The sequence below is a fragment of the Astatotilapia calliptera genome, chromosome 18, assembly GCF_900246225.1.
Source record: "Astatotilapia calliptera chromosome 18, fAstCal1.2, whole genome shotgun sequence".
Classification (NCBI taxonomy): domain Eukaryota; kingdom Metazoa; phylum Chordata; class Actinopteri; order Cichliformes; family Cichlidae; genus Astatotilapia; species Astatotilapia calliptera.
The window spans coordinates 13,774,026-13,797,745 of NC_039319.1; the positions used below are offsets into that span (position 1 = coordinate 13,774,026).

The 23,720-nt window shown below is 38.4% G+C and overlaps 3 protein-coding genes and 1 pseudogene across 4 annotated transcripts; 1 reads left to right on the plus strand and 3 right to left on the minus strand.

The window, feature by feature from the left end:
• Nucleotides 1–446: 446 nt before the first annotated feature.
• LOC113010893 (chemokine XC receptor 1-like) lies at nucleotides 447–4,182 on the minus strand. Its single transcript, XM_026150161.1, has 2 exons — nucleotides 4,152–4,182; nucleotides 447–2,493 (listed from the first exon to the last, which is right to left on the minus strand). Exon 2 carries the CDS (start codon nucleotides 2,451–2,453, stop codon nucleotides 1,470–1,472), a length of 984 nt encoding a protein of 327 aa, XP_026005946.1. The 5' UTR covers nucleotides 2,454–2,493; nucleotides 4,152–4,182; the 3' UTR covers nucleotides 447–1,469.
• A 4,211-nt stretch (nucleotides 4,183–8,393) lies between these two features.
• Nucleotides 8,394–10,581, plus strand: LOC113010455 (pescadillo pseudogene; annotated as a pseudogene).
• A 1,607-nt stretch (nucleotides 10,582–12,188) lies between these two features.
• Nucleotides 12,189–13,593, minus strand: LOC113010849 (chemokine XC receptor 1-like). Its single transcript, XM_026150075.1, has 2 exons — nucleotides 13,572–13,593; nucleotides 12,189–13,419 (listed from the first exon to the last, which is right to left on the minus strand). Exon 2 carries the CDS (start codon nucleotides 13,407–13,409, stop codon nucleotides 12,399–12,401), a length of 1,011 nt encoding a protein of 336 aa, XP_026005860.1. The 5' UTR covers nucleotides 13,410–13,419; nucleotides 13,572–13,593; the 3' UTR covers nucleotides 12,189–12,398.
• Nucleotides 13,594–15,167: 1,574 nt separating this feature from the next.
• Nucleotides 15,168–17,869, minus strand: LOC113010926 (chemokine XC receptor 1-like). 2 transcript variants are annotated; one of them, XM_026150213.1, is made up of 2 exons: nucleotides 17,706–17,869; nucleotides 15,168–16,471 (listed from the first exon to the last, which is right to left on the minus strand). In XM_026150213.1, exon 2 carries the CDS (start codon nucleotides 16,437–16,439, stop codon nucleotides 15,426–15,428), a length of 1,014 nt encoding a protein of 337 aa, XP_026005998.1. In that variant the 5' UTR covers nucleotides 16,440–16,471; nucleotides 17,706–17,869; the 3' UTR covers nucleotides 15,168–15,425. The 2 variants fall into 2 exon arrangements, with proteins under 2 accessions (XP_026005998.1, XP_026005997.1); XM_026150212.1 differs by lacking the exon at nucleotides 17,706–17,869 and adding an exon at nucleotides 16,974–17,020.
• Between the last annotated feature and the right edge of the window lie 5,851 nt (nucleotides 17,870–23,720).

The window sequence follows — 23,720 nt, forward strand, 5'->3', positions numbered from 1 at the left end:
GTATGAAACAAGCAGAGCTTAACAATAGCCAACTGCAGCTACAAGATAAACTGATGAGCTTGTTCATTGTTTTTAAACTAAATCATTTGCAGTGATACGGTTTTCCTTCATTATAATCTACTTTAGCTATAGGCCTAAAGTGAATTTTTTCAAGTCACATGTTTTTTCTGATAAATTTTAAGTCATTCTTGCATTTTCTACAAACAGTACTGTAACCAGCATATATTTGATCAACCTTTGTCGTGCAACATAATATAGAAAGGAAAAAAGTTTGAAAAAGTGTCCTATCACAACTAAAGGAGTCGTTGTCAAAGGTCAAAGGTCAGGGAAAATATGAGCTGTCTGCATTTTACTGACATATACTTCAATTAATATTGTTGACTTGTACTACAATAATGTTCCTTTTGCTGTTTATTTATTCATATAATCAATCAAACATTGTCAGAGCACTTATTTTTATTTCTTTTTTTAAAATTCATTTTCATTTTCAATCTTAGAAATCAAATGTCCAGTTTTAACTCTGTTATAAACATCTGCCATTAATTTCATTGTTGTTTGTTTTTGTTAAAGCAAAACAAAACAAAACAAAGTACCAGAGTGTAGCATCAACTAGCTTTAGTCATTGCAATTTTTTCAGTGCAGCTCATTGTAACATACTCAAATCACTATTTAGATAAATGAAAGCAGCTTCACAGCATTTCAGAAACAGCAAATGAAATGCAGGAATGAGATTCAGATTTCAGAAACATACATTTTTGACTTGGCAAATAAAAACATGTAAGATAGATAAAATATATAAGCTAAGGCAAATATGGAAAAGATGAGAATTAAAATAAAAACAATCTTGATCACAACAGAGTTTGATCAGAAATGTGATCGGCACGGATATTTACATAAAAAAACAAAACGTTACGAAACACAGCACGTTACACATTACACGTATTACGCGAGGTCATCCAAGTTCAACCAGCCCCTTTCTTTAAAGTGAAAAGGTTGTGAAACATAAATTAGTATTGGATATTTTTTTATCACGGTCACACTCTTAAAAAGCAAAAAACTAGGTTAACTTATAATAGTTAAAATAAATTGGCATTCTGGTGGAGAAAAAAAACCTTACAAAACTATTAGAACAATTTAGGCATGTTTCCTTTTAGAAAAAATAAATACACTGAACTGTCGAGCCTCTCAAGTTTAATACAAGAACTCCAGCAACCTCACTCACAAATGAATGAGGCACAAGAAACCTGGCCTTGTTGTAAAGTTTGGCGGTTTGCGTATATTTGGTATATTTGTCAGCACTAACCACTGCATAATATCCTCCTCAATCCTCACATTAACAAAAATCAGTCTCCGTTATAAACAGGTGCTATTCAATTTAATTGTTGTTTGTTTTTATCTAATCTAATTAGAGATCTAGTAATATCTTATCGGAACTAAAAACATCTAATCTAATGCTAAGCATCACAAATTCAGATTTCTTCTGTATTTTTTAGAGAAATGAATGCAACTGAACTCCCATCGTTACTAACGTCTCTGCTTTGTGATAAAGGATTATGTAGCATGGAGAGATTCCTCCTAAAACTTTGTGCTCCAATTATATGGAACAGAGGACTAAGGCAACAGCAGAACTGAGATAGAGGATAAAGGATAAACCAAGAAAGGTGCAATGCTTCCATCACTGCATGTGTGTGTTTCACAAAACCCCAGATTATAAATGACATTACAGAGTCGCAGACGTGCAGAGGAGTCAAACAAAGAAAAGTCCCAAAAGTTATCCCTAAAATCACTTTTGAAGGCAGTTGCTGCCTGTTTATCTTGCCCTGTTTCATCATTATCCACATGTGGACATGACAGAATGTAGTGATAAGGAAAGGAATGAGAAAAAAAAGGCAAAACTCTGTGTAGACTCGAGCTTGGGTCCATTCAAACAGACACAGTTGAACCTCAAATATGACTTCGGTATACATGAACTGCTTAATGCTTGCAGCAGCACATACCAGCCATACCAAGATGCTAGTAATGAGGACACCACATTTTCTTGAGACCTGTGCACACAGACGTGAAACCTGAACAAAAGAAAAATAATAATGCAATGACATGACAGTGAGGATTAAAATAGAGGCGTACAGTCCTAGATAATAAACTGCTGTCATGAATCCACAGACCCACTCTCCAAAGATCCAGCTACGGAGTAAATTACAGGCCTCAAATGGCAAGGTCACAGTGATGCAAAGGTTAGATATTGTAAGTTGCAGAAGTAAGATATCGGGTGTGATCTTCCAAGCTTGTTCTTTTCGGATGACCCACATCAGGAAGCTGTTTCCGGACAGGCTGATGCAGAAGAAAATAATAATGGCAGCAGCACAATAGCATTCGAGCGCCGACAGTGGAAAGTCATCCTGACTGCTTTCAGTCTCATTAAAGAATGTAAACTCGTCACTGCTCAAGGCCATTATTTACTTGTTGAGGTCTTGTAAGGAAATAGCTGCTGACCTATTGAAGAAGTAAAGATATAAGGTTAGTTTTTTTTTAAAATATACATAAATGATTACATTTTTTGTTGTGGTTTAAATCTATCAGACAAATCTCGATAAAAACTAATCCAGTCCAGTGTAATAGACACAACACTATACAAACTTCAACAGTGTTGAAAGTTAAAGGTTATGATTTGGAAATCTGTTGTTTGGAGCGACTGTTGTGTTATACTGTAATGTTTATAAGAAATACCATGAGTGCTTTTTAATGTAATAGCAGTTAATTCAAAGTAATCATAATATTTATTCAACATGTAATTTTTGCGCTTGTATCCTATCCCCATCTATTCCTGTGAATTATAATGTGTAGTAAAGGTGAACACAGTGGCATCAGTTTTGTCTAATTTAGACACCGGTTCTTTTCATCCACCTTCCACGCACTGCTGTCAGGTTTCAGGACAATTCTATAGCACGAAATGCATCTCTCTTCATTCTAATTACACTCAGGACCACCTGCCAAGTGCATGTACATTCATTCTGCTCCTAGAAGGGCTCCCTTTGGGGATCTGCCAAGTCCAGAAGCCACTGCAGCTTGTTGCTTCATGATCACTAAACATTGTAATGTGTAGTTGGGTTTGGGATCCCTACTAGTGAAACCATGATGAAGCTCAACCTCAACCTAGACTTTTAGTCTAATTAAGAGTTTAAGATCACCGTTTGAGGCTTTTCTTTATGAGTCTTTGTGAGGACATTACTGTTGATCTAGCAAAGAAGTGAGAATATATTATTGTTATTATTATTAGTAGTAGTATATACATTAATAAAGTAATTATTTTTTAGGCCAACCTAGATAAAGACTAATGTAGCCTAACGTAACAGATCCTATCTTTTAATACACAGCTTGAACTGCTTTAAGTGTTTAAGAGGTTGTGTTATACTGCCTTTTTTGTAGGGCAAACCATAAACAGTCAAAGTGATCAGAATGCTTATTAATGATATTTATTAGAAATATCACAATTCCGTATATATCATGCCTTTAACTTAGAATGAACCACATAAAATGAAATGTGCTAAAGCACTATAATACCCATAAATGGCACATAAACCTATTCTGTAAGAGTTATAGTGAGTCATTAAAAAAATTGTCACAACAAGTGTTATTGTATGCATAGCAACATCAAAATGTTTTTTTTTTTCATGGTGATGATTTAAGAGTCTATCTATCAGGTGATCCAGGTGATCGATATATGCATTTTTTTTTCTCTGCCCGTTCTGTTGGTTTTTGTCTTTTGCCCTTCTCCCCCGTCCCTCTTCTCAGCTGTTTCTCTTTCCCTCTTTCTTTCTCCCCTTCTTTCCCCCAGTCAAGTCTGTCCCGTATTCAGTGAGTGAAAATAAAATGAACAATAAAAGGTGAATCAAATGGACCATTACGGCAAAGCTGGGATGGTCAATTTGGTAAAGTAAATCCGTTGGGCATCTTTCTTTGCCTTTAGACAACAATTCTGATGGCAAAAGAGCCAAACGGGACAGGCAAAAAAAAAAGGAAAAAAAAGAGTCTATTTTAACTTTTTTTCCATTTTCATTATCATTCTTGTAATATAAGTTTCACTCCATATTCTTGGATTTTTCATTAAAGTTTTTCCCAAACGTTCCCATTTACACAAATCGACTCCTTACCTTGTGCATGTGCTCATGTGTCAGGCTAGGTCCTGCTCACAGCCTCTCTCAGTGATAGTGTTAATGCACGTAAACTTCACACTAATTTCACTCTAACATGAACTAAAGAAAAGTGCTGTTTGAGCATTTTGTTTTTTCCAGTCCAGTTTATTGTGACATACCAAAATCATTTTGTGGGAACAGAGAAGTGAAAACAGCTTCCTGCTTAAGTTACATCTCTACACAGAGATCAACTCACAAAGAAAACAATAAGCAAATTTAAATTGCATTCAATTGAATCATACAAACATGATTAGAGTTTTGGGGACATAATTTGTTGCAAATTGTGCAAAATATAAGGTTAAAACAACATATTTCATGTTATGCCTGATGTAGCTGTGTAAGTACCAAAATGGGTAACATTTAACTGAGTCCTTGTCCTTGAGCCAGCTCTTATGGAACTAAAAAGTTAAAATCACTAAGGTCACATTCCTTTTTAACCTGAAATAATATACCTTATAAATGAACAAATTAGTACATTCATGTTTAATCAAATGATAGCAATAAGCAACCAGTAATAAAGATAAAGACCCAATCATCAGTAATTTCTGACTGTCAGACAAAAGAAGTGTTAAGGAAAATGATCTGAAAAGTTACAGCTTTATTTATTATAACAAATCTGATGTTGATATAAATTTCAGGTAATTTATCTAATTCTAACACAAAGCATCTAATCCTAATTTCAACTGCAAACTGCACTTACATGATATATAGTCATTCTCAGGTGGAGTGCAGGATCCATCCAGATGAGGAAGCTGCATTAATTTGTCGTTTTTGACCCACTGCAGTTTTTGCTGGTCTTCATACAACCCAGTATCAGTGCTATCGTACAGGTGATTACTAATAATAATTAAATTAGCTTATAAACGAACATGTAGTCAGTTCATTTCACTAAAGACCAGCAGCCCAGTAAGATGGAAAAAATATGTACTACACTGGCTGGTCCACTAGAGGACATCATGTGAGTGTCACACTTGTATCCTTGTAGTATAAGCAGGGGGCAATAGTTTACTGAAAGCTAAAATATCCCTATTGACTAAGCTCCTTCTATACTGGCTAAGATTAAGCTCCTGCTGAAGGCTAATACTTTTAACAAATTAATAAAAGTGTAATTACTCAGGAAACCTGATGCAATACCATGAAAAATAACACCAACAAGTTTTTGTGTTATTCTAGCTCAGTCTGGTCTGGCTAATTTTAGGAGGCCATGTCATTTCAGGTGCTGTTGTTCAAGTAAGCAGCATACATGTATGTTGCTACTTGAACAACAGGGAAAAGGGAAATAACCATGTTTCCATCTTAAACAGGCCAATCCCAGTAGTTACCTCTGCATTCTCTCTGTGTTCATACTGAGTTTGAAGCAGGAAATTTTACATTATTCTTTATGATGAAACTATAATGTTAAAATACCCTTTACCCATTAAATCTGCATACTGTTAGACATTTTAGTTACACAAAGAGTTTCACATTTATTTTGTTATAACTTGTTACACCATAAGATATGGTAAACGACACACTACTAAGCATTGGTAAGGTATTAGTGAATCCCTATTTCATCATTTGAAAAACTGAAAGTACCCTGTGGTTGTTGGTGCTCAGTGTTTCTCTTCCTCTCTTAAACACCTCCTTAGACTCTGATGGTATACTTACATTTCAGAATTCTCTGAAACTCAAATGGGTCATGTTTGCACATTATTTATAAATTTTCGACTTCCTTTTTGTGTTCTAAAAATAGCTGACATTTTCTGTGGGGGGTAGTGAGTACTTCAAAGTCCACTGAGAAAGTTCCTACTGTGACCCAGCCAGAAAACTTTCAGTTATTTACTAAGATGACACCTTGCTATAATAGTTGTAACTAAAGGGGGAGTTTGTATTAGTTTATATCTTTCAGAGAATGAAATGCAGAAACTGCAGGATATTATGGCCAGGCAGACATCTAACAGGGTTCCTACATTGTAGTGCTTTTATCAATCTGCTGCACAAGATGGTGGAGGAAAGCAAGGCGCTATCATCTTAACACCTTTTTATTTTCCAACATGGTTTCAGAGCCAAACTGCAGCCAAGGGGAGATCTAAGAGGAAAGCACAAAGCACAGCAAGACATAGAGGTTTCCCTGCGAGAAAATAAGCATTTCAAACTAAAATCACGTTAAGGCCAAACTGATCCTTATATCAAACTAGTTGAACAATGTAGTGATGCCTGCATGCAGGAGAGGAGGAGGCAAGGAGAGAGCAAAAGAGGGAAAGCTACAGAGAGTAAGTGAATGAGGAGGATTGGGAAGAGCACCGGACTCTAGGGATCGCAACAAGTTGCCTGAAATCAGTCATAGTCAAAGTCATATATCCTTTATGTTTTTACCTTTGACCTTTAGTTTCACTGATGCAGTTTTATATATATTTAAACTGTCTTACCCACAACTCCTCAGTTCTTCACTGTCTTCACGCCACACAGCGGTTTTTCATCAGCAGAAATGTCAGATAGGAAAGGATTGTGGAATACTCTGATGCACCTGCTGGTGCACCAACTTAGGCACGCATGTCTTTTTACTGACAAAACATTTAAGTAAATTGTTGTAGTTAAGGAAGCATCTCTGAGTTGATTCAAAACAAAAAGAGGATGTCATGGTTATGGGTCAGGTGACCAAGGGTTCTGAGCTTTTGCAATTTCATTACAGATTTTGTGATGTGGGCTTTGTTTGCAGACTCTGTTAATTGTGTGGATGCCGTAGGCATCCACACAATTGAGATCCTGTTGAGATCCTGTTGAGATCCTATTGAGATCCTGTTTCTCTTTATTCTTTATTATTCTAGTTGCTCCGTTTCTTTGCTGCTTAACTACTCCCTCAGTTTTCAGCCGATTTTCACCATTCAAACGGGTACTTATTACTATTATACTTTTTAAAATATTACACTTTTTTCCTTTAATTTGTCCCATTGAAATGAATGGGAAACTTCCACAATTCTGCTAAAACTTGCTTGTCTTTGAAACCTAACTTCTTCCTCATACTTTCACCTGGAAACTCCATTCAAACTTTAAAACGTTCTCAAATGATTGGGCTATTCCTGTCTGATTCAGCTTTTTCGTATGTGTTACCGTTTTTATTTAATGCCTCTTTAAGTTCTCAGTTGCAGCTTTGTGATTTTTCAGAAAATACATGTGTTGCTATGGTTGCTATGCAATTAACTCAGAGTGGACAGTGAAACTTTGTGAATTTTCTCTTCATGTCCAAACAACTTCTTGCTACTCGCTAAATTTCCACTCAACTTCCTCAAATTATACATCAAAACGTAGGTATTTTTGCTGGCTTTCAGAAAATGTCACTATCACTGTTGTGGAAGTTACAGATTTTTATCAAATCGCCTCAGAGCAACACAATGTCTGAAAACTCTCCAAACAAAGTGAATGGGGACTTTGTTCAAAATCACAGCTGGAACTCTCTAATGAGAGGCATTTTCAAATCGTCATATGTCCTTAAGTTAAGACACGAGGCTTGTGCCAATTCATCTTCAGACAGTGCTGACACTCAAGGTCGAAGCAGTTTTTACAGTCATCTTACCATTGAGCCATAAATTACGTTTGTTTGAGGGGAGGAAATCTGTCCTCCTCTCATTTTTCAAACTCCGAAAATGAAGCCGTTTCTTCTCTCGTCATATCTCCGCAACCGAGATACAGTCGATTGGTAATGAAACGAATCTTCAGACCAAAGTTTTTGGGTTCAATCCCACCTTGTTCGACATTTTTTTTTTCACTACAAATTAATACACTATCACAGACAAGTAATTCATATTAATAATTTATTACAATTCTGCAAAGTTTTATGATTTTACCAGCTTTTCTAATATGGACCTCAGATTCTTGTTAACAGTCCATGGCAGAAATACATACAAGTACACAGCCTGATGAAGCAGACAGAAGCACCTCTGATTGGTTCAGCATTTTCACCTCTTATCAGCACAAATCTCAGCCTCTTCTGCTGTTTTCATTAGAATTTTAAGCTTTTCCAGAAATTCTGCTCATTCAACTCTTTTCAGCAAAATTTTCAGTTTTTTCTGCTTTTTTCAGAAAAAAACTATTTTCAGCAGAAATTCTGCTGATTGAACTCTTTTCAGCAAAAATTCTGCTAATTGAACTCTTTTCAGCAGAATTTTCACCTCAGTAGGGGTCCTACTGCGTGTGGCTTGACATGCGCGAAAGAGGGCCTCTCTTTCGCGCATGTCAAGCCACACGTGCATCTCCTGCGTGTTGTGTCGGTCGTTGTTGTGTACCCTTGCGAATTGTGTAATTTGTACACAACTACATTTGGATAAAACTCCGTGGAGGGTTAGAAACTGTCTCTAAATGGGAGGTCTTCAAAAGAAAAAGTTTGAGAGGGGCTCTGCCACCAACTACATCACAAGAAACAGAGCTCGAAAGAAGTTGCAGCTCAGCCTCCCAGATTTCAGGCGACTTTGCATTCTCAAAGGCATATACCCTCATGAGCCAAAACACAAGAAGAAGGTGAACAAGGGATCTACAGCCCCAAGGACCTTCTACCTGCTCAAAGACATCCACTTTCTGCTCCATGAGCCAATTGTTGGAAAGTTCGGAGAGTACAAGCTTAAGAAGGCTTATGGAAAAACAGAGTGGTCTGCAGTGGAAAGACTGAGAGAGAACAAGCCGACCTATAAATTGGATCACATCATCAAAGAAAGGTATCCAACCTTCATTGATGCCCTCCGTGATATCGACGATGCCCTCTGCATGTGCTTCCTCTTCTCTACTTTTGCTCGAACAGGAAAATGTCATGTGCAGACAATCCAGCTGTGCAGGCGCCTTACTGTGGAGTGGATGAACTATGTGATCGCATCACGTTCTCTCCGAAAGGTTTTCCTCTCCATCAAGGGAATATATTATCAGGCTGAGGTGATGGGACAGCTCATTACATGGGTGGTGCCATATCAGTTCTCCCATGATCACCCCGTTGATGTTGATTACAGAGTAATGGCAACATTCACAGAGTTGTACACCACTCTGCTGGGCTTTGTCAGTTTCAGGCTCTACAGTTCCCTCAACTTGGTCTACCCACCAAAGCTGGACAGTAATGGAGAGTCAGAGCCTAAGGAAGAGAGTGAGGATGACTATGCCATGAATTCAGAAAGTTACTTAGAGAAACTGTCAGCTCTGAGTGCCAGTCTGGCACGCGTGGTTTCTTCTGCAGATGAGGAGGAGGCTCAACTGGACCAGTTTCCCAGTGAAGGGGAGGACATGGAGAAGATGGAGGCTAGGGAAAAGGAACTGAAACAGCAAGAAGCTCAGAAGAAGCTTTTTGAGGGACTCAAGTTTTACCTCAACAGAGAAGTTCCCAGAGAGTCTCTGGCATTCGTCATCAGGTGTTTTGGAGGTCAGGTATCCTGGGACAAGTCTGTGTGCATTGGTAGCACATACGATGTGACAGATGAGACCATCACCCATCAAATTATTGACAGGCCCAGTGTTGGCAAACAGTATATCAACAGATACTACATCCAACCCCAGTGGCTATACGACTGTGTCAATGCCAAAATTCTCTTGCCTGTGGAGGATTATTTCCTTGGGGTGACTCTACCCCCTCACCTGTCTCCGTTTGTGGAAGAGAAGGAAGGTGACTATGTGCCTCCAGAGAAACTGAAGATGATGGCCTTACAGCGAGGAGAAAAACCAGGCAATGAACAAGAGGAGGATGAGGAAGAAGAGGAGGAGGAGGGAGAACAGGAAGAGGAAGAAGAACAAGAAGAGGATGACAATGGTGATGAAGAGGATGATGAAGAGGAAGTAGCAGAAGAGAAAAACCTTAAGAAAATGGAAGAACAAAGATCCCAGGGCAAGTCTCTACATGTCAAAGTGACACCTGGAAAGCTGAAGGTAGAAAATAAGGCACGCTTGGAGCAGGAGGAGAAAGCAGAGGAGAAGCGTCTGGCCATTATGATGATGAAGAAAAAGGAAAAGTACCTCTATGACAAAATCATGTTTGGAAAGAAAAGAAAAGTCCGTGAGGCTAACAAGCTTGCTGCCAAGAGGAAGGCTCACGATGATTCAGAAAAAGCAAAAAAGAAAAAGGCCCGAAAATAACTGGTGCCTTCTTCAGACTGACTTTCTTTTTAACTTTGAGACTCAGTGCATTGCAGGTTTACATACCATAAAACCTGAAAGTGCAGTAGAGCTCTGCGTGCTACATGCACTCTAATGACCTCTGCAGAACTTCAAACAGCGCAGGTTGTCACAAATGCTAGTTGTGTGATTATTATTGTAAAAGTAACTGTTTGATCTGTGCTCCACTTTTCTGTATTGTACAATACAACTTCCTGTTTATTTTAAAATCTGTAACCGAAACATTTTACAGTTAAACGGACTGAATTAAACCTGTTACTTGTGATATTGCAAAAGAAAAAAAAGAATTTTCACCTCTTTTCAGCAGAAATTCTGCTGATTCATCTCTTTTCTGCAAAGTTTTCAGCCTTTTCACCTCTTATCACCACAATTCTCAGCAGCTTCTGCTCATTTCAGCAGAATTGTCAGTCTCTCCACCTTTTCTTTGTGAGCAAGAGTTTGGTGCAGTGACATGAGTAGCTGCCTTGAGACCACAAGGTCCAGGTTCAAATCCTGCTCAGGGCAACATTTTTTTTTCTTTTTCAGCAGACATCTTCAGCGTTAAGGCATCCACACAGCATTTTCACAGGAAATGCAAATTTTTTCTAGTTCTGTTTGGGTTTCCTTGTGCTTATGACTTTTTTTTATTCCCACTAGTTCCCTATTCTATTATTTTATGTCTCTAGTTTAGTCTGTTTTGTCTGTTAGTTCTCCTCCTGCCCCTTTAGACATCTGTCTGTGTTTTATTCTTTTGTGTCTCCTTGAAGTCTTTCATGTCTCCATGTATGTTTAAGTTTTGTCAATGTCAAGTTTGGGTATCTTGTCTCTCTGTGTTTATGCTTCCTGTTTTATTTTATTTTAGTGAGCCTGTGTCCTTTGCGCGCTGTCCTTTGTCAGAGTATCTGTTGTAGTTCCTTTTTCCGTTGTCCTTTGTGTTTCTCAGTACTAGTGTGTTTCGTCATGCCACCTCATTGTGTTTTTTCGTAGATGTTTAGTTTTCTGTTTTCCCCATTGAGCTTTTGTTTCACCCATTTGGATGTTTGCTGCTTTCGTTCCTTTTTTGCCATCAATCAAATACACAGTTCGCTTTGTTAACCTCTTTCTGCTCATGTCTGCATTTGGGTTCAACTCACCTTCAAATCTAAACACCCTGGAGATTATGACAGAGAAGCTGTTAGTTTGCTTAAGAATATTACAACATTTCCAGCACAGCAAACATTGCCTCACTTTTTGTGTCAGGTCTATATTGGCCAGAGGTAGATGAAACTAACCCTGCTCAAAAGCATCCAGAATGATCATAACATTTATCCAGCATGTCAGCATACGTGTCCTGTCATCAGTGACAGTTAAAAAATATGAAGTCAACTATATGGAAGAAAAATTAGGAGGCTAAATGGAATTTTAATAAAGTGGAGCAATTTAAATGTTGTGTTTGAGAACAATGTGATGACATCAGAGATCTATAAATGATAAAGTGAGTCTAGGGTCACTGTGAGTCAGTGAAACAAAGAGTTAGCATACCTGTAGAATACCTGCAAACCTGTATGAATTGTCAGTTAAGCATAATTTATTCCATATGTCCAAGCTTTAACATTTTGTAATTTTTTTCTATTATGATTTATATTCCTGTAATATTAATGTCCATATTCCAAAACGTTTCTCATTTTTTATTACACGACTCATTACATTATTATCCATTTCAAAGAAAGATTAAAGGCCCAAGTGACTTCCCTTCTGCTTCACGGTTTCCCTTAGTGAATATGTTAATATACTTATACTACACACTACTCTGACTCTATCGGTGACCACAGAAAACTGCTGTCAATGCATTTTTTTCCCCCAATTCATCTGACATTACATACCACAAAAACAAAGAAGTGAAAAAAGCTTCACTGTATTTCAGAAACATTTTCATTTCTACAAAAAATACTAATAAAACGACACCAGCGAAATGCACAATTTTACAAACATCTTTGACCTTGCACATTAAAAAGCCTAAAACAAAATCTGTGTATATGATATCAAGACTATATGCAAAACATGTCAAATTATATACAACCTTTGTTTTGTAAAAGTATTTGAAGACTGAATCAGTGTTTACTTTCAAGAGGGACTTTTAAATGGATCATTGCGTCGTTCTGTGTTAACAGAAGAGTTGTCTACTGTGAAAGCTACATTCTGAATACCAGAGGTTTTCTGGCCAATATTTTCCTCCTTGTTCTTACTGCACAAATTTTTACATTTCAAAAGATTAAACAGATTATTTCGCAACTTCTGTGAGAGCATGTATAGCAGAGGGTTCATACAGCAGTGAGAATAGGCAAGCATTTCACAAATATGGTAGGCAACTGCTAACTGTTCCTGTGCCTTACAACCTATCGGTTTATAAAGAGATTTAATTAAAAGCACAATATGGTATGGCCCCCAGCAAAAGAAAAAGGCTGCAACAATACACAACAGCACAGCTACAGCCCTGTGCTTCTTTCTGTTTAAAGCTTGTAAAACTGTCTTGAGGATGGCAGAATAACAGAAAATAATGATGGCATATGGGAGGAAGAATAGCAGTGATACTTGGAGATAACGTCCAAGCTTGTCATCAGATCCATCATCACAATAGTTCTGATTATCCCAGTTTATGGCTTTTACTTTAGTTGCATCACTCAGGGATGCCGAGATGCTGATGACCCAGGCAGCTATACAGGCGCCGATTGCATACCTCCTTCTTCTAGCACGGTTGCTTTTCCAGTTTGGCAGCACCACCCTAATGAAACGGGCAACTGTCATGGCGGTCAGTAGAATGACACTGCTGTACAAACCAACAAAGAATACGGCAGTCATTAATTTGCAGACAAAGTCCCCAAAGACCCATTGTTGTAGGTGATCAACGGCCCAGAACGGAAGTGTGATGGTGAAGATCAAATCGGAGCAGACCAGGTTCAGGATGAAAATATTTGTGATACTTTTCAGTTTCTCGTAGATGAAGAGAACACATAAGAGGAGGCTGTTGCCTATGACGCTGATGATGAAGATCAAGATGAAGAAAGGGCCAGTAAAAGTTGGAAAGTCAGTCTCACAAAGAAAATGGACTTGATCGCTTGTCATGTTGTTTGCCATTGTCGATTTTCTACAAAATATAAACACAAAATAAGATTTTTTCAACACATTTAAATACTATAACTTAGCTGTTTTCTCTATACTGACAGAAACTGTGGATTTTAGTTTTAATTTAATATGTAAAACAGAGACTAATAAAGGGGATTAAACACAGAAACCTACCTCTTGTATCTGCCAGCAAGTGTTCTGTTGAACTGTACTGTTCAGGAAAAGCTGCAATGATCTTAAGCAAACCAACAGTTCCTCTTTCTGTTTCACACTAAGTTCAAGATAACGCCCAAACCAAAATAAAAAACAAACAAACATTTTGTCCACATTTAAAATGAAACTTAAACAAAATTACACCTATGTTTCAATATCACTCACAACTAATTGTCTACAGTTTTGCTGCACTGATCAAAAGATAAAGATAAAGTTTTATTTATCTGATTTTTTATTTTTATTTGGTAAAGCCTTAAAATGCTGATGATATAAAGTTTGAAAATAAGCTACTTTTTTGGGAAGAAAATATATCCTGCTGAAAATAATGGAAACAATAAAAAAAACTTTGTAAAACTAATTGATATAATAACATAAACCCCTAAAACCCCTAGTTTGTTTTTCATACATGCTAATCTGATGGCTGAGTCTGCACCTGCTGAACTTGCCTGCTTTGTTGAACTGAACATGCAAGGTGTTAACACGCTGGATCAATCGTTGAGCCTTTTCTATTATCATGCTAAGTGAGTTATTTGAGGCTTCTTCACACTTCACTCTAACTGATCTGCACCAGGAAATTTGTCCAACATGATTACAAAATCGACCTCTTAAGTCGACAGGTCTATTTGCTAGTTGCTCGCTTGTTGAAAAAGAAAGTATGCTGTTAAGAAAATATTAAAAGGTATCTCTTTCATATTAAATAAACTTCCACAAGATACAAACGTTAGTTTTATTTTTTTAAATCAAATGCATTGAGAAAAATAATCATAATATCAAATGTATATAAACAAACAACTTTTATAGTGATTTTTTTTTTTTTAAAGGAGGAGGAAGCCTAAGGTTACATCATTTGCCATTTTACAATGCTGTGTTCGCAGCCATTCCCCAACTCTCTGTGAATGGTACTCATGGCCAATGATCAGTGGTCTTTGATCAATGGTCATGAGAATTTGCATATTTATGATGAAGGAACTGACCTCCCAGCCCATTGTTCTTTCAGTTGGCTGGTTTCAGTCATTATGCAAATGTACTGTTTATAAGATTGGGGAAACCTGCAGTCGGCTGAGACTGAAGAAGTCCCTTGGATGAGTGACAAAACATTTCTCCCACTGAAAACGCTACGTCCAGATGAACAGATTCAACTTTTGGAGACATGTAATCATAGAGACCGATCTACAATATCACTTCTACAATGTACAGTATAATCAACAGATCATTTTGGAGTAGTAGAAGTATAAAATAGAAGATTCGGATCAGAAAGTATATAAACACAGATAAAAACATTAAGAAAAGGTATTGAAACACAACACATTACACAATGTCAAAATGAAATTGTCACTTCTGTTTCTCTTTATATCAGGGGTCTCGAACTGCAGGCCTCGAGGGCCGGTGTCCTGCAGGCTTTAGATGTGTCCTTGATCCAACACAGCTGATTTAAAGGCTAAATGAGCTCCTCAACATGTCTTGAAGTTCTCCAGAGGCCTGGTAATGAACTAATCATTTGATTCAGGTGTGTTGACCCAGGGTGAGATCTAAAATCTGCAGGACACTGGCCCTCGATTAAGCATGTTACCATGGTGATTTAGCCAGGTAAAAACAAAGTCACTTTCGTAACAGAAAACTCAGGTCACTAAGCTGTTAATCTTGCTGTGTGGTACACCCCTTTGGCATCAACAAAGTCAGACTCTATCATTAATAGGTGCTGCCAACTTTTTTTGTTGTTTTTTTGCTTGTACTATATTAAGTTCAGCTAATTTATCTAATCAAACCCTCAAGCATCTAGCTGTCTCATCCTAATGCATGCATGCTACAGTAAATTCAAATTTCTTCCTCATTTTGGAGAGGGATTAATGCCATTGGACTGTCAGTTTTAGTTTCATCTCTGCACAGTGATAATGTATTGCACGGCATGGGAAGATACCTCCTAAACCTTTGTACTCCTATTAAATGCACCAAAGGGATAAAGCAGCAGTAGATGTCAATGATGGGATGAATGATCAACCAAGCATAGTGCAATGCATATATCAGTTCATGTGTGTACTCATAAAAATCCAATAGTAGCAAGGACTGTATAAACATGTGGATGCTATAAGGGGCCAAACATAGAAAAGTACTGACAGTTATGCCTAAAATCAATTTTGAAGGCTGTTGTTGGCTGTTTATCCTGCCCTGCTTCGCCATTATCCACATGTGAACATAACAGAATGAAGTGATAAGGACAGGAATGAGAAAGAAAAGAAAAATCTGTGTGTAGATTTCAGTGAGTTTCATGGTTAGTGACTCCACCAAATTTACACACACTTTAATGTCAGCAAATTCGATGACTCTACAACTCACAGCCAGTTTAATGCTTGCAGCAGCACACACCAGCCACATCACAATGCTACCTATGAGAACACCATATTTTGTTAAGGCCTGTGCAGACAAGCACCAAGGCTGAACCACAGTAACATAAGAATGCAAAGACATGGCAGTGAGGATCACCACGGCGGTGAATAGTCCCAGAAAATAAATCCCTACACCTACTCCGCAGGCCCACTCTCCAAAGACCCACCCATGGAGTGCATTACAGGCTGCAAAAGGCAATGTCACAGTGAGGCAGAGGTTAGAAACTGTGAGCTGAAGAAGTAAAATATCCGATGTGATCTTCCAAGCTTGTTCCGTCCAGAGGACCCACAGCAGGAAGCTGTTTGCAGGAAGGCTGATGCAGAAGACGAGACTGTTGACAGCAGCAGGATAGTAAAGTTCTGATATCTTAATGTCATACTCGGTCTCACTGCTGTGAGTCTCATTAAAGTGTATGTAATCATAACTGTCACTGTCCAAGGCCATGATTTACTTGTTTAGGTCTTGGGAGGAAAGTACTGTTGAGGAAATGAAAAAAAAAATCTTATACTGTGAAGATGATTTTTTTTATTTATTTATTTATATATATATATATATTTTTATATATATATATATATATATATATATATATATATATATACATAATTAATGCATTTTGGTACAAATATGTTAGTCAAGATAAAAACTAAAGCAGTTTAGAACCAATGATTATAAAGTTGAACAGCATAATATTCATGCCTTCAACAGCATTCAGGAAAAATTAAATGTAGAAACAAGAATATGGAATAAAAACAGAAGATACTGAATTTTGTCTCAAAATAAACCATTTTAAATAAAATGTGTTTAATCAGAATGATATGACATCTGTCACGGGTTGCCAGGGCAAGCAGTGTGCGAATTATTTAGGATCCAAGATGCGGCAGCTGTGGTGCAAGTGAGTTTATTAATCAAATGTAGATACAAACAGAGATGGCGAGGGTGAGCATGAAACTAAGAAAACCTAAACTGGGAAAAACTAACCAGATGCAGGGAGGCACGGGGAAATACACAGAATGACGGACGGAGAGACGCAGACAAACCAGCAACAAGGACGAGGGAACACACTAAATACACACACCAGCAATCAGGGGATGGGAAACAGGAGGGAACCACACCTGGGAGACATCACAGCTGACGAGGCAGGGGAAACATACACAGAACGCACTGACGTCAGACAGACACCTTCAAAGTAAAACAGGAACACATACATGTAATGACACAACACACACAAACTTAACACAGACTGGGGAACACAGAACGCAGGAACATGAAACGTGAAGAAGGAGAGTACAAAAACCCAGAATAAACAAAACCACAGAATAATAAAAACATAAACACGGAGTCACAGACTCCGGACCATGACAACATCAGAGATGAATGGCAAATAAAGCATGTCCACAGGGGTTATTGTGAACCAGTGAAGAAAATGGTCAAAACATATAATGTTGCTTGCATAACAGCACTGCAGTTTTATTTAATATTCCCTGGTTAATTCATATCGCAGTTATATCAAATTCCACTCCATATTCCTACATTTCCTTACATTTCCTGTATTTCTGTCACTACATTTATTTTTGTTAATAATAAATAAATAATACTTTATTATTGTTATTATAATAAATAATAAATACTAATATTTTATTATTACATGAATCATTTCTTATGAGTATTATCACCTAATTCAAAAGAGAAAAACAGCCAAGAAGAGCCTACCTTGTGCATGCACTCTGTGTTTCCCTCACTGATTGTGTTAATACACTTACACTTCGTACTAATATGACCACAGAAATTTGCTTTCATTGCATTTTTTCCATCTAGCCTATAATGACATGTGCAGAGAGAAGAGAGAAGTGAAAACAGCTTCACTGGATTTCAGTAACATTTTCTTTTCATTTTGTTTTTTTACAAAAACAGCATTGCTTGTAAAAGTGCAGTAGAAAAGTGCAGATTCCTACACACGTACATTTTGCTTTTACTTGGCACATTAAAATGAAAAAATGCATGTAATTTCTACTTAATTTCAGGAGAACATACCCGTCGAGTCTACGGTAGCGCAAAGTCTATACGGTGACCGTAGACACTGTAAAACTTGGCCCGATAGGAGCTCAGAATCCTGTTATGGCTAGTCATTGCACATCATTATAACACAGAAGAAAAGAAAGGGGATGGACAGTACGGTAGTGCAATTCATCCAGATCGGTGATTGGTCAAAAGTCTAGGGTGGCAAAAGGGGAAAGAAGAGCCTTGTGATTGGTGAATATAGTGCAATGAAGGAAACTTCTGTTTTTCATTCAGTCTGTTGTTTTTTTTTCTTTATCAGGTGATGTTTCCAGCTCCTTTATCGCAACTGATGCCTGGACTGCTGTTTGTGGTCTTCAGTATGATCACAATGTGTTATTTATTTATTTTGAGTGGTTTACAATGACAGCACAGTATTATCAGTGTACAAACAATAAAAGCATCTAGTTTTTACTCCAACATCGATGAGGATTTTCCTTTGGCTCTTTTGAACCAAAACAGGTTGGAAAATCCCCTGAAATTAACAGCAATTGAGAATGAATTGCTTTCATTTCTTCTGTGTTATTATGATGTGCAAAGACTGGCCATAGGAGGAGTGCCCCGATGAGACAATGTAATTGTTTTACTTTTATACTGGTAAATTGAGAAGGATTATTCATACCATTGTACTGTCATTTGTACTTGTCTGTACAAGCAAGAAAATTAAAGGCATACCCTGAACTTCTGACCCCCACACGGAGAGACATTGTTGCACTTTGCTGCCATGTTAAGGTCCACTTCTCAAAGAGAAACGAGTCGTAAAATCAGTACAAAGTTGCTATGAGAGATTATCTTTGTATTGTGACGTAAGTATTTGAAGAGGGGTCACTGAATAGATGATTATGAAAATGGTGTGATCATATCTTTCACAGTCACTAGACCTCAACCTATCTGGGGGAAATTTGACTGTCATAACAGACAGATAATAGCTCTGTTAGTGTTTCCGAATCAATTCCAGGAAACACTGAAGCTGTTGCAGAGGCTTGTGTTGTACAAAAACTTGTGTTTGCCACCTGCTTGTACACATTGCTTCTGTGGTTCTGGTCTGTTATGTGTTTCTACATAGTTGTGTCTTCTGAACCTGTTGGCAGAGAAGGCTATTTGTGTGCAACTAAATAAAAAACATATAAAACATATTTCTCTTTCTATAGATTGTATTTATTTATACTTGTATGTTTGTATGTAAGTGGATGAAACAGGAATACAGGAAAACATCACTGCAGGATAGTCAATCAGTGAACTTGATTATAAATGCAATGCAAGGGGCTTTACATAATTAACTGTGTACAAAAAGTCAAAAGTGCCTGTCAGGTATGCTGGAATCATACACGTTACCATCAACAATATCACTGTGAATGTTACACACTTAAAGAAAGTTTATGAGCAACATGTACTGACAATAGCCATACATGGGTAAATGGGTAGTAAATGGCAGTGCAGTAAATCTGCCTAGTATGATTAATTAATCATACTAGGCAGATTCGTATGATATCATGATCGTGGCTCAAGAGTTGGGAGTTTTCCTTGTAATCGGAAGGCTCGGACAGTCTCGGTCGTTGTGTCCTTGGGCAAGACACTTCACCTACCGCCTACTGGTGTTGGCCAGAAGGGCCGATGGCGCGATATGGTACCCTCGCTTCTGTCAGTCTGCCCCAGGGCAGCTGTGGCTACAACTGTAGCTTGCCTCCACCAGTGTGTGAATGTGTGTGTGAATGGGTGGATGACTGGGTGTGTAAAGTGCTTTGGGGTTCCTAGGGGGGACTAGTAAAAGCGCTATACAAATACAGGCCATTTACCATTAAATACACGATACACTTACTACTTCATATATCTCACATCATTTGTAACGAGCCACCGAAAGCACCACGTGAAGGCGCGTGGATACCTTCTGTGCGTGAGTGAATGCAACGACTCGGCTGAGCAGCTCCTGTGGAGGTTTGGTGAAGACCATACTTCTCACCCGGTCTGCTGACGAAGTGCAGGGGCATCTGGATTTATAACACGAACTGCTAGTGTCATCATCATCAGCTGTAGCCACTGAAAAGACTAGAAATGGGCGTAATACATTAGATGTACCCTGAAGTAAAAGAGTTAAATGGGCTATTCAGCCTCGTGTAATTTCAGGTAAATCCAGGAGCGTCTTAGAGTCTATCACTTACTGTAAACATAAAAGAAATTCCAGTTTCCATAAAAAATAGCAGACTTGCCGGTGTTCTGAGAAACCATCCTACTCTGACAAAACGTCCTACCCGTATTATAATTTGACGGTGACTTGCGACTAAACCTAACCCTGCCCCTAACCATAACCATAACCTTAAGAAGTATTCCGGATGGGTGAGAGAAAAAGACGTTAATTCGGCGTTGGTGTTGTGTGCATGCGCCGCGTCTGCGCAGAACCATTGGGTAGGATGTTTTTTCCCAGAACACCGGCTTCTTCGCTGTCCCACCGTGTGTTGTCGTTTTGGTGACGCAACTTCCGTCGACATACAATTGGTAGTCTACAGTTGGATTCGGCGCTCCTATTGGCCCCGAGTCTACAGTGTCTACGGTCACTGAAGACTCCGGGCCAATGAAAAGACGTAACCGTCTACGGCACAGGTGTCGAACTCCAGGCCTCGAGGGCCGGTATCCTGCAGGTTTTAGATGTGTCCTTGATCCAACACAGCTGATTTAAATGAGTAAATGGCCTCCTCAACATGTCTTGAAGTTCTCCAGAGGCCTGGTAATGAACTAATCATTTGATTCAGGGGTGTTGACCCGGGGTGATATCTAAAACCTGCAAGACATCGGCCCTCGAGGCCTGGGGTTCGACACCCCTGGTCTACAGTCACCGTAGACTTTGCACTACCGTAGACTACCGTAGTGCGTCATTCGCACAAGCAATTTTTTGTATGTAAATGCTTTCTATCTACCATTCACCTTCCAATGGACGCACTGGAGATCAACTTGGGGAACGAAACCACCAACCTTTCAGTTAGTAGGTGACCTACTCTATCTCTTGAGCTGCAGCCACCCAGGCGCTTGCAGCACCTAATATTCCCAGGTGAGGTTTAACCTGAGATTCTGTCATTTGGGGCAAAATAAAATAAAGTTATATTTAAAAATCGATTCAGGATTTTAATGAATCGATATCGTGTTATTCAAGCTAGGATCGATTTTCATCAGAAAATCGATAATCAAAACCCACCCCTACTTCTAAGGCTCCTCAAAACTTGAAATTTCCCCCTCTGAGTTTTTACCTTCTTGTTCTAATGTCTGGCCCTCCTCCACCTCATTTCCTGACAGCTCTAAGAACAACTCCACTTCCACAGTTATGAGTAAAATCCTTTCTGTCTCCCGGTCCTTTGTCATTTGTGGATGAAACGATCTAACACTGATATGAGTGTATAGGTGTGCAGAAGCAAGGTTGACAAAAACAAAAGTTAAAATGAGAAGTCTATTTGTCTATTGTTAATATTGTGCCAAACTGAGGAATCTTAACAGTAAAGAACCCATGCTGAGGTTGAGCATGTTATCTTACCCCAAGCAGAAAAAGGGAGAACTTCACTGAACGCTTCTGCTGTATTACACTGTGCTTCAGAGGGTCAATAACTACATGCCTGAACTCACTCATGGTACAAGATTATTTCCATCAAACAATAACTGTCAATGAATTTATACTGCAGCATCAACAAGAACAGTTAAGAGTCACAAAACAATAAACATCTTAAACAGCAACACATATTCCCAAGGCATGATGGGAGCTAACTAGCCACTCCCAACATGCCACAATATGATATTTTAGTAATTACATCTGCTTCTGTCTAATTGCTTCAATATGTAACAAAATTTCCTTTAACGGAAATCCACATAGATTTTGAAAATGTATGACATTATTACATCACAACATTCTGTGATTAAACAACACCTGATACAATATACTCTACTACAGATGATAAAAACAACAAATACATAACAATTTTGTTTTAAAAAAAATGCAATATGTTTGTTTTAAACGCAATGCTTCCATTATTCTAAAAAGATAAATAAATAAGTATCATAACTTGTTTTTCCTCTGGGTCACAGGAGGACACCATGTTTCCACAGTAAGCCTATGAGCCATCAAATACCACCTAAAGTCCCTGTGCTGCATGATAAAACAAGTAAACAGTTAGTGAGAGGAAAACGACAAAATCTAGTTGCAACAAGTTAAGACTACATTAGGTCAGACGGATACAGGGAGGAGATGGCCTATACAGGACTAAACGGCATCTCTGAAACTTTAATGTCTCCCAACCTGCTAACGGAAACAAGAAAATCGCTTCAGTTTCCTCGCTCAAGATCAAAGTGAAACTAAAGGTAAAACGTTGCGCTTGCAGTTGATTTTAAACGAAACCTCAGACCACAACCACTTCGGATGTTATCAGTTTGTTCTTTTTATTGTTTCAGCTGCAGTCTCAGCGCTGTTAAAACTTTTGAGTGTAAAGATTAAATATATTTTAAAAAAACATTAAAATATAGTCAACATATAAATTAGATATGGGGTCACCAAGCATAGTGTAGGTGTCCTAAATTGCATCTAAGAATCTGTATCACTGATGATCATCAGGGAAACACAAAGGGTGCGTTTCAAAAGTATCTTCTATTCCTAACCTTTTTTTTTTCGTTCCCTTCCTTCTCATGGTTCCTACACCTCAATGAAAACTAGGAGAACTGATAAGCCCTCAGGAAAAGAGAAGAACGGTTTGCTGAGAATATGAATGACCTTACAGTCTGACACCGGATTATGAAGGAGGGGCATAGAGGGCCAGATTTACTAATGATATATATGTCAAAGCCTTTACTTGACCAGGCTCAGGGAGGCACAGCCATGTCCCGTGACTGGTTGGGGGTAAGGGGAGGGAGTGTGGAAGAGGCCTGGGAGGAGATCACTCCCAGATCCCAGGCCCCCAGAGGTTCAGTTTCGGGGCCTTTATTGTTCTTACTGTATTTACTTCCTCTTCAACACTTATTGAGCACTTTAAGGACATTTCGTATCACTGCTATGCAGATGATATTCGGTTATATATCTCCTTTAAGCCCCATGATGTTTCCAAGCTACAGATTTTGCACAAGTGCATAGACTCCATTAGATGTTGGATGGCTGGAAACTTTCTTCAACTAAATGAGGAGAAGACTGAAGTTCTTGTTTGTGCTCCTAAAAATTTGTACCTAGTGTTATGGAAAACTTGGGTCCACTTGCTACATTTGCAAAACCGTCTATCAGGAGCCTTGGTGTTAGTATTGACTCAGCTCTGACTTTGGATGCTCATGTAAAATCTTTGGTTCGCTCCTGTTTTTATCACTTGAGAAACCTTGCTAAGCTGAGTCCATTGTATCGCGCTCCGAATTAGAAATTGTCCTTCATGCATTTGTTTCATCTCGTCTGGACTATTGTAATTCTTTGTTTACTTGTTTATATAAAGCCTCTTTGGAGCGTCTACAAGTTGTTCAGAGCGCTGCTGCAAAGCTTCTGACCAAGTCCTCCAAGTTTTCCCATGTCACACCCCTGCTGATTGAGCTGCACTGGCTCCCCGTTAAATTCAGAATCCAGTTTAAGGTTTTGACCTTGACTTTCAGGGCTCTGCATGGACAAGCACCAACATATATAAGTGAACTTTTACATCCATACATTCCCAGCAGGTCCCTGAG

Excerpts from the sequence above, each read along its gene's own strand:
- LOC113010893 (XM_026150161.1), bottom strand. The coding sequence starts at position 2,453 with ATGGCCTTGAGCAGTGACGAGTTTACATTCTTTAATGAGACTGAAAGC.
- LOC113010849 (XM_026150075.1), bottom strand. The coding sequence starts at position 13,409 with ATGGCAAACAACATGACAAGCGATCAAGTCCATTTTCTTTGTGAGACT.
- LOC113010926 (XM_026150213.1), bottom strand. The coding sequence starts at position 16,439 with ATGGCCTTGGACAGTGACAGTTATGATTACATACACTTTAATGAGACT.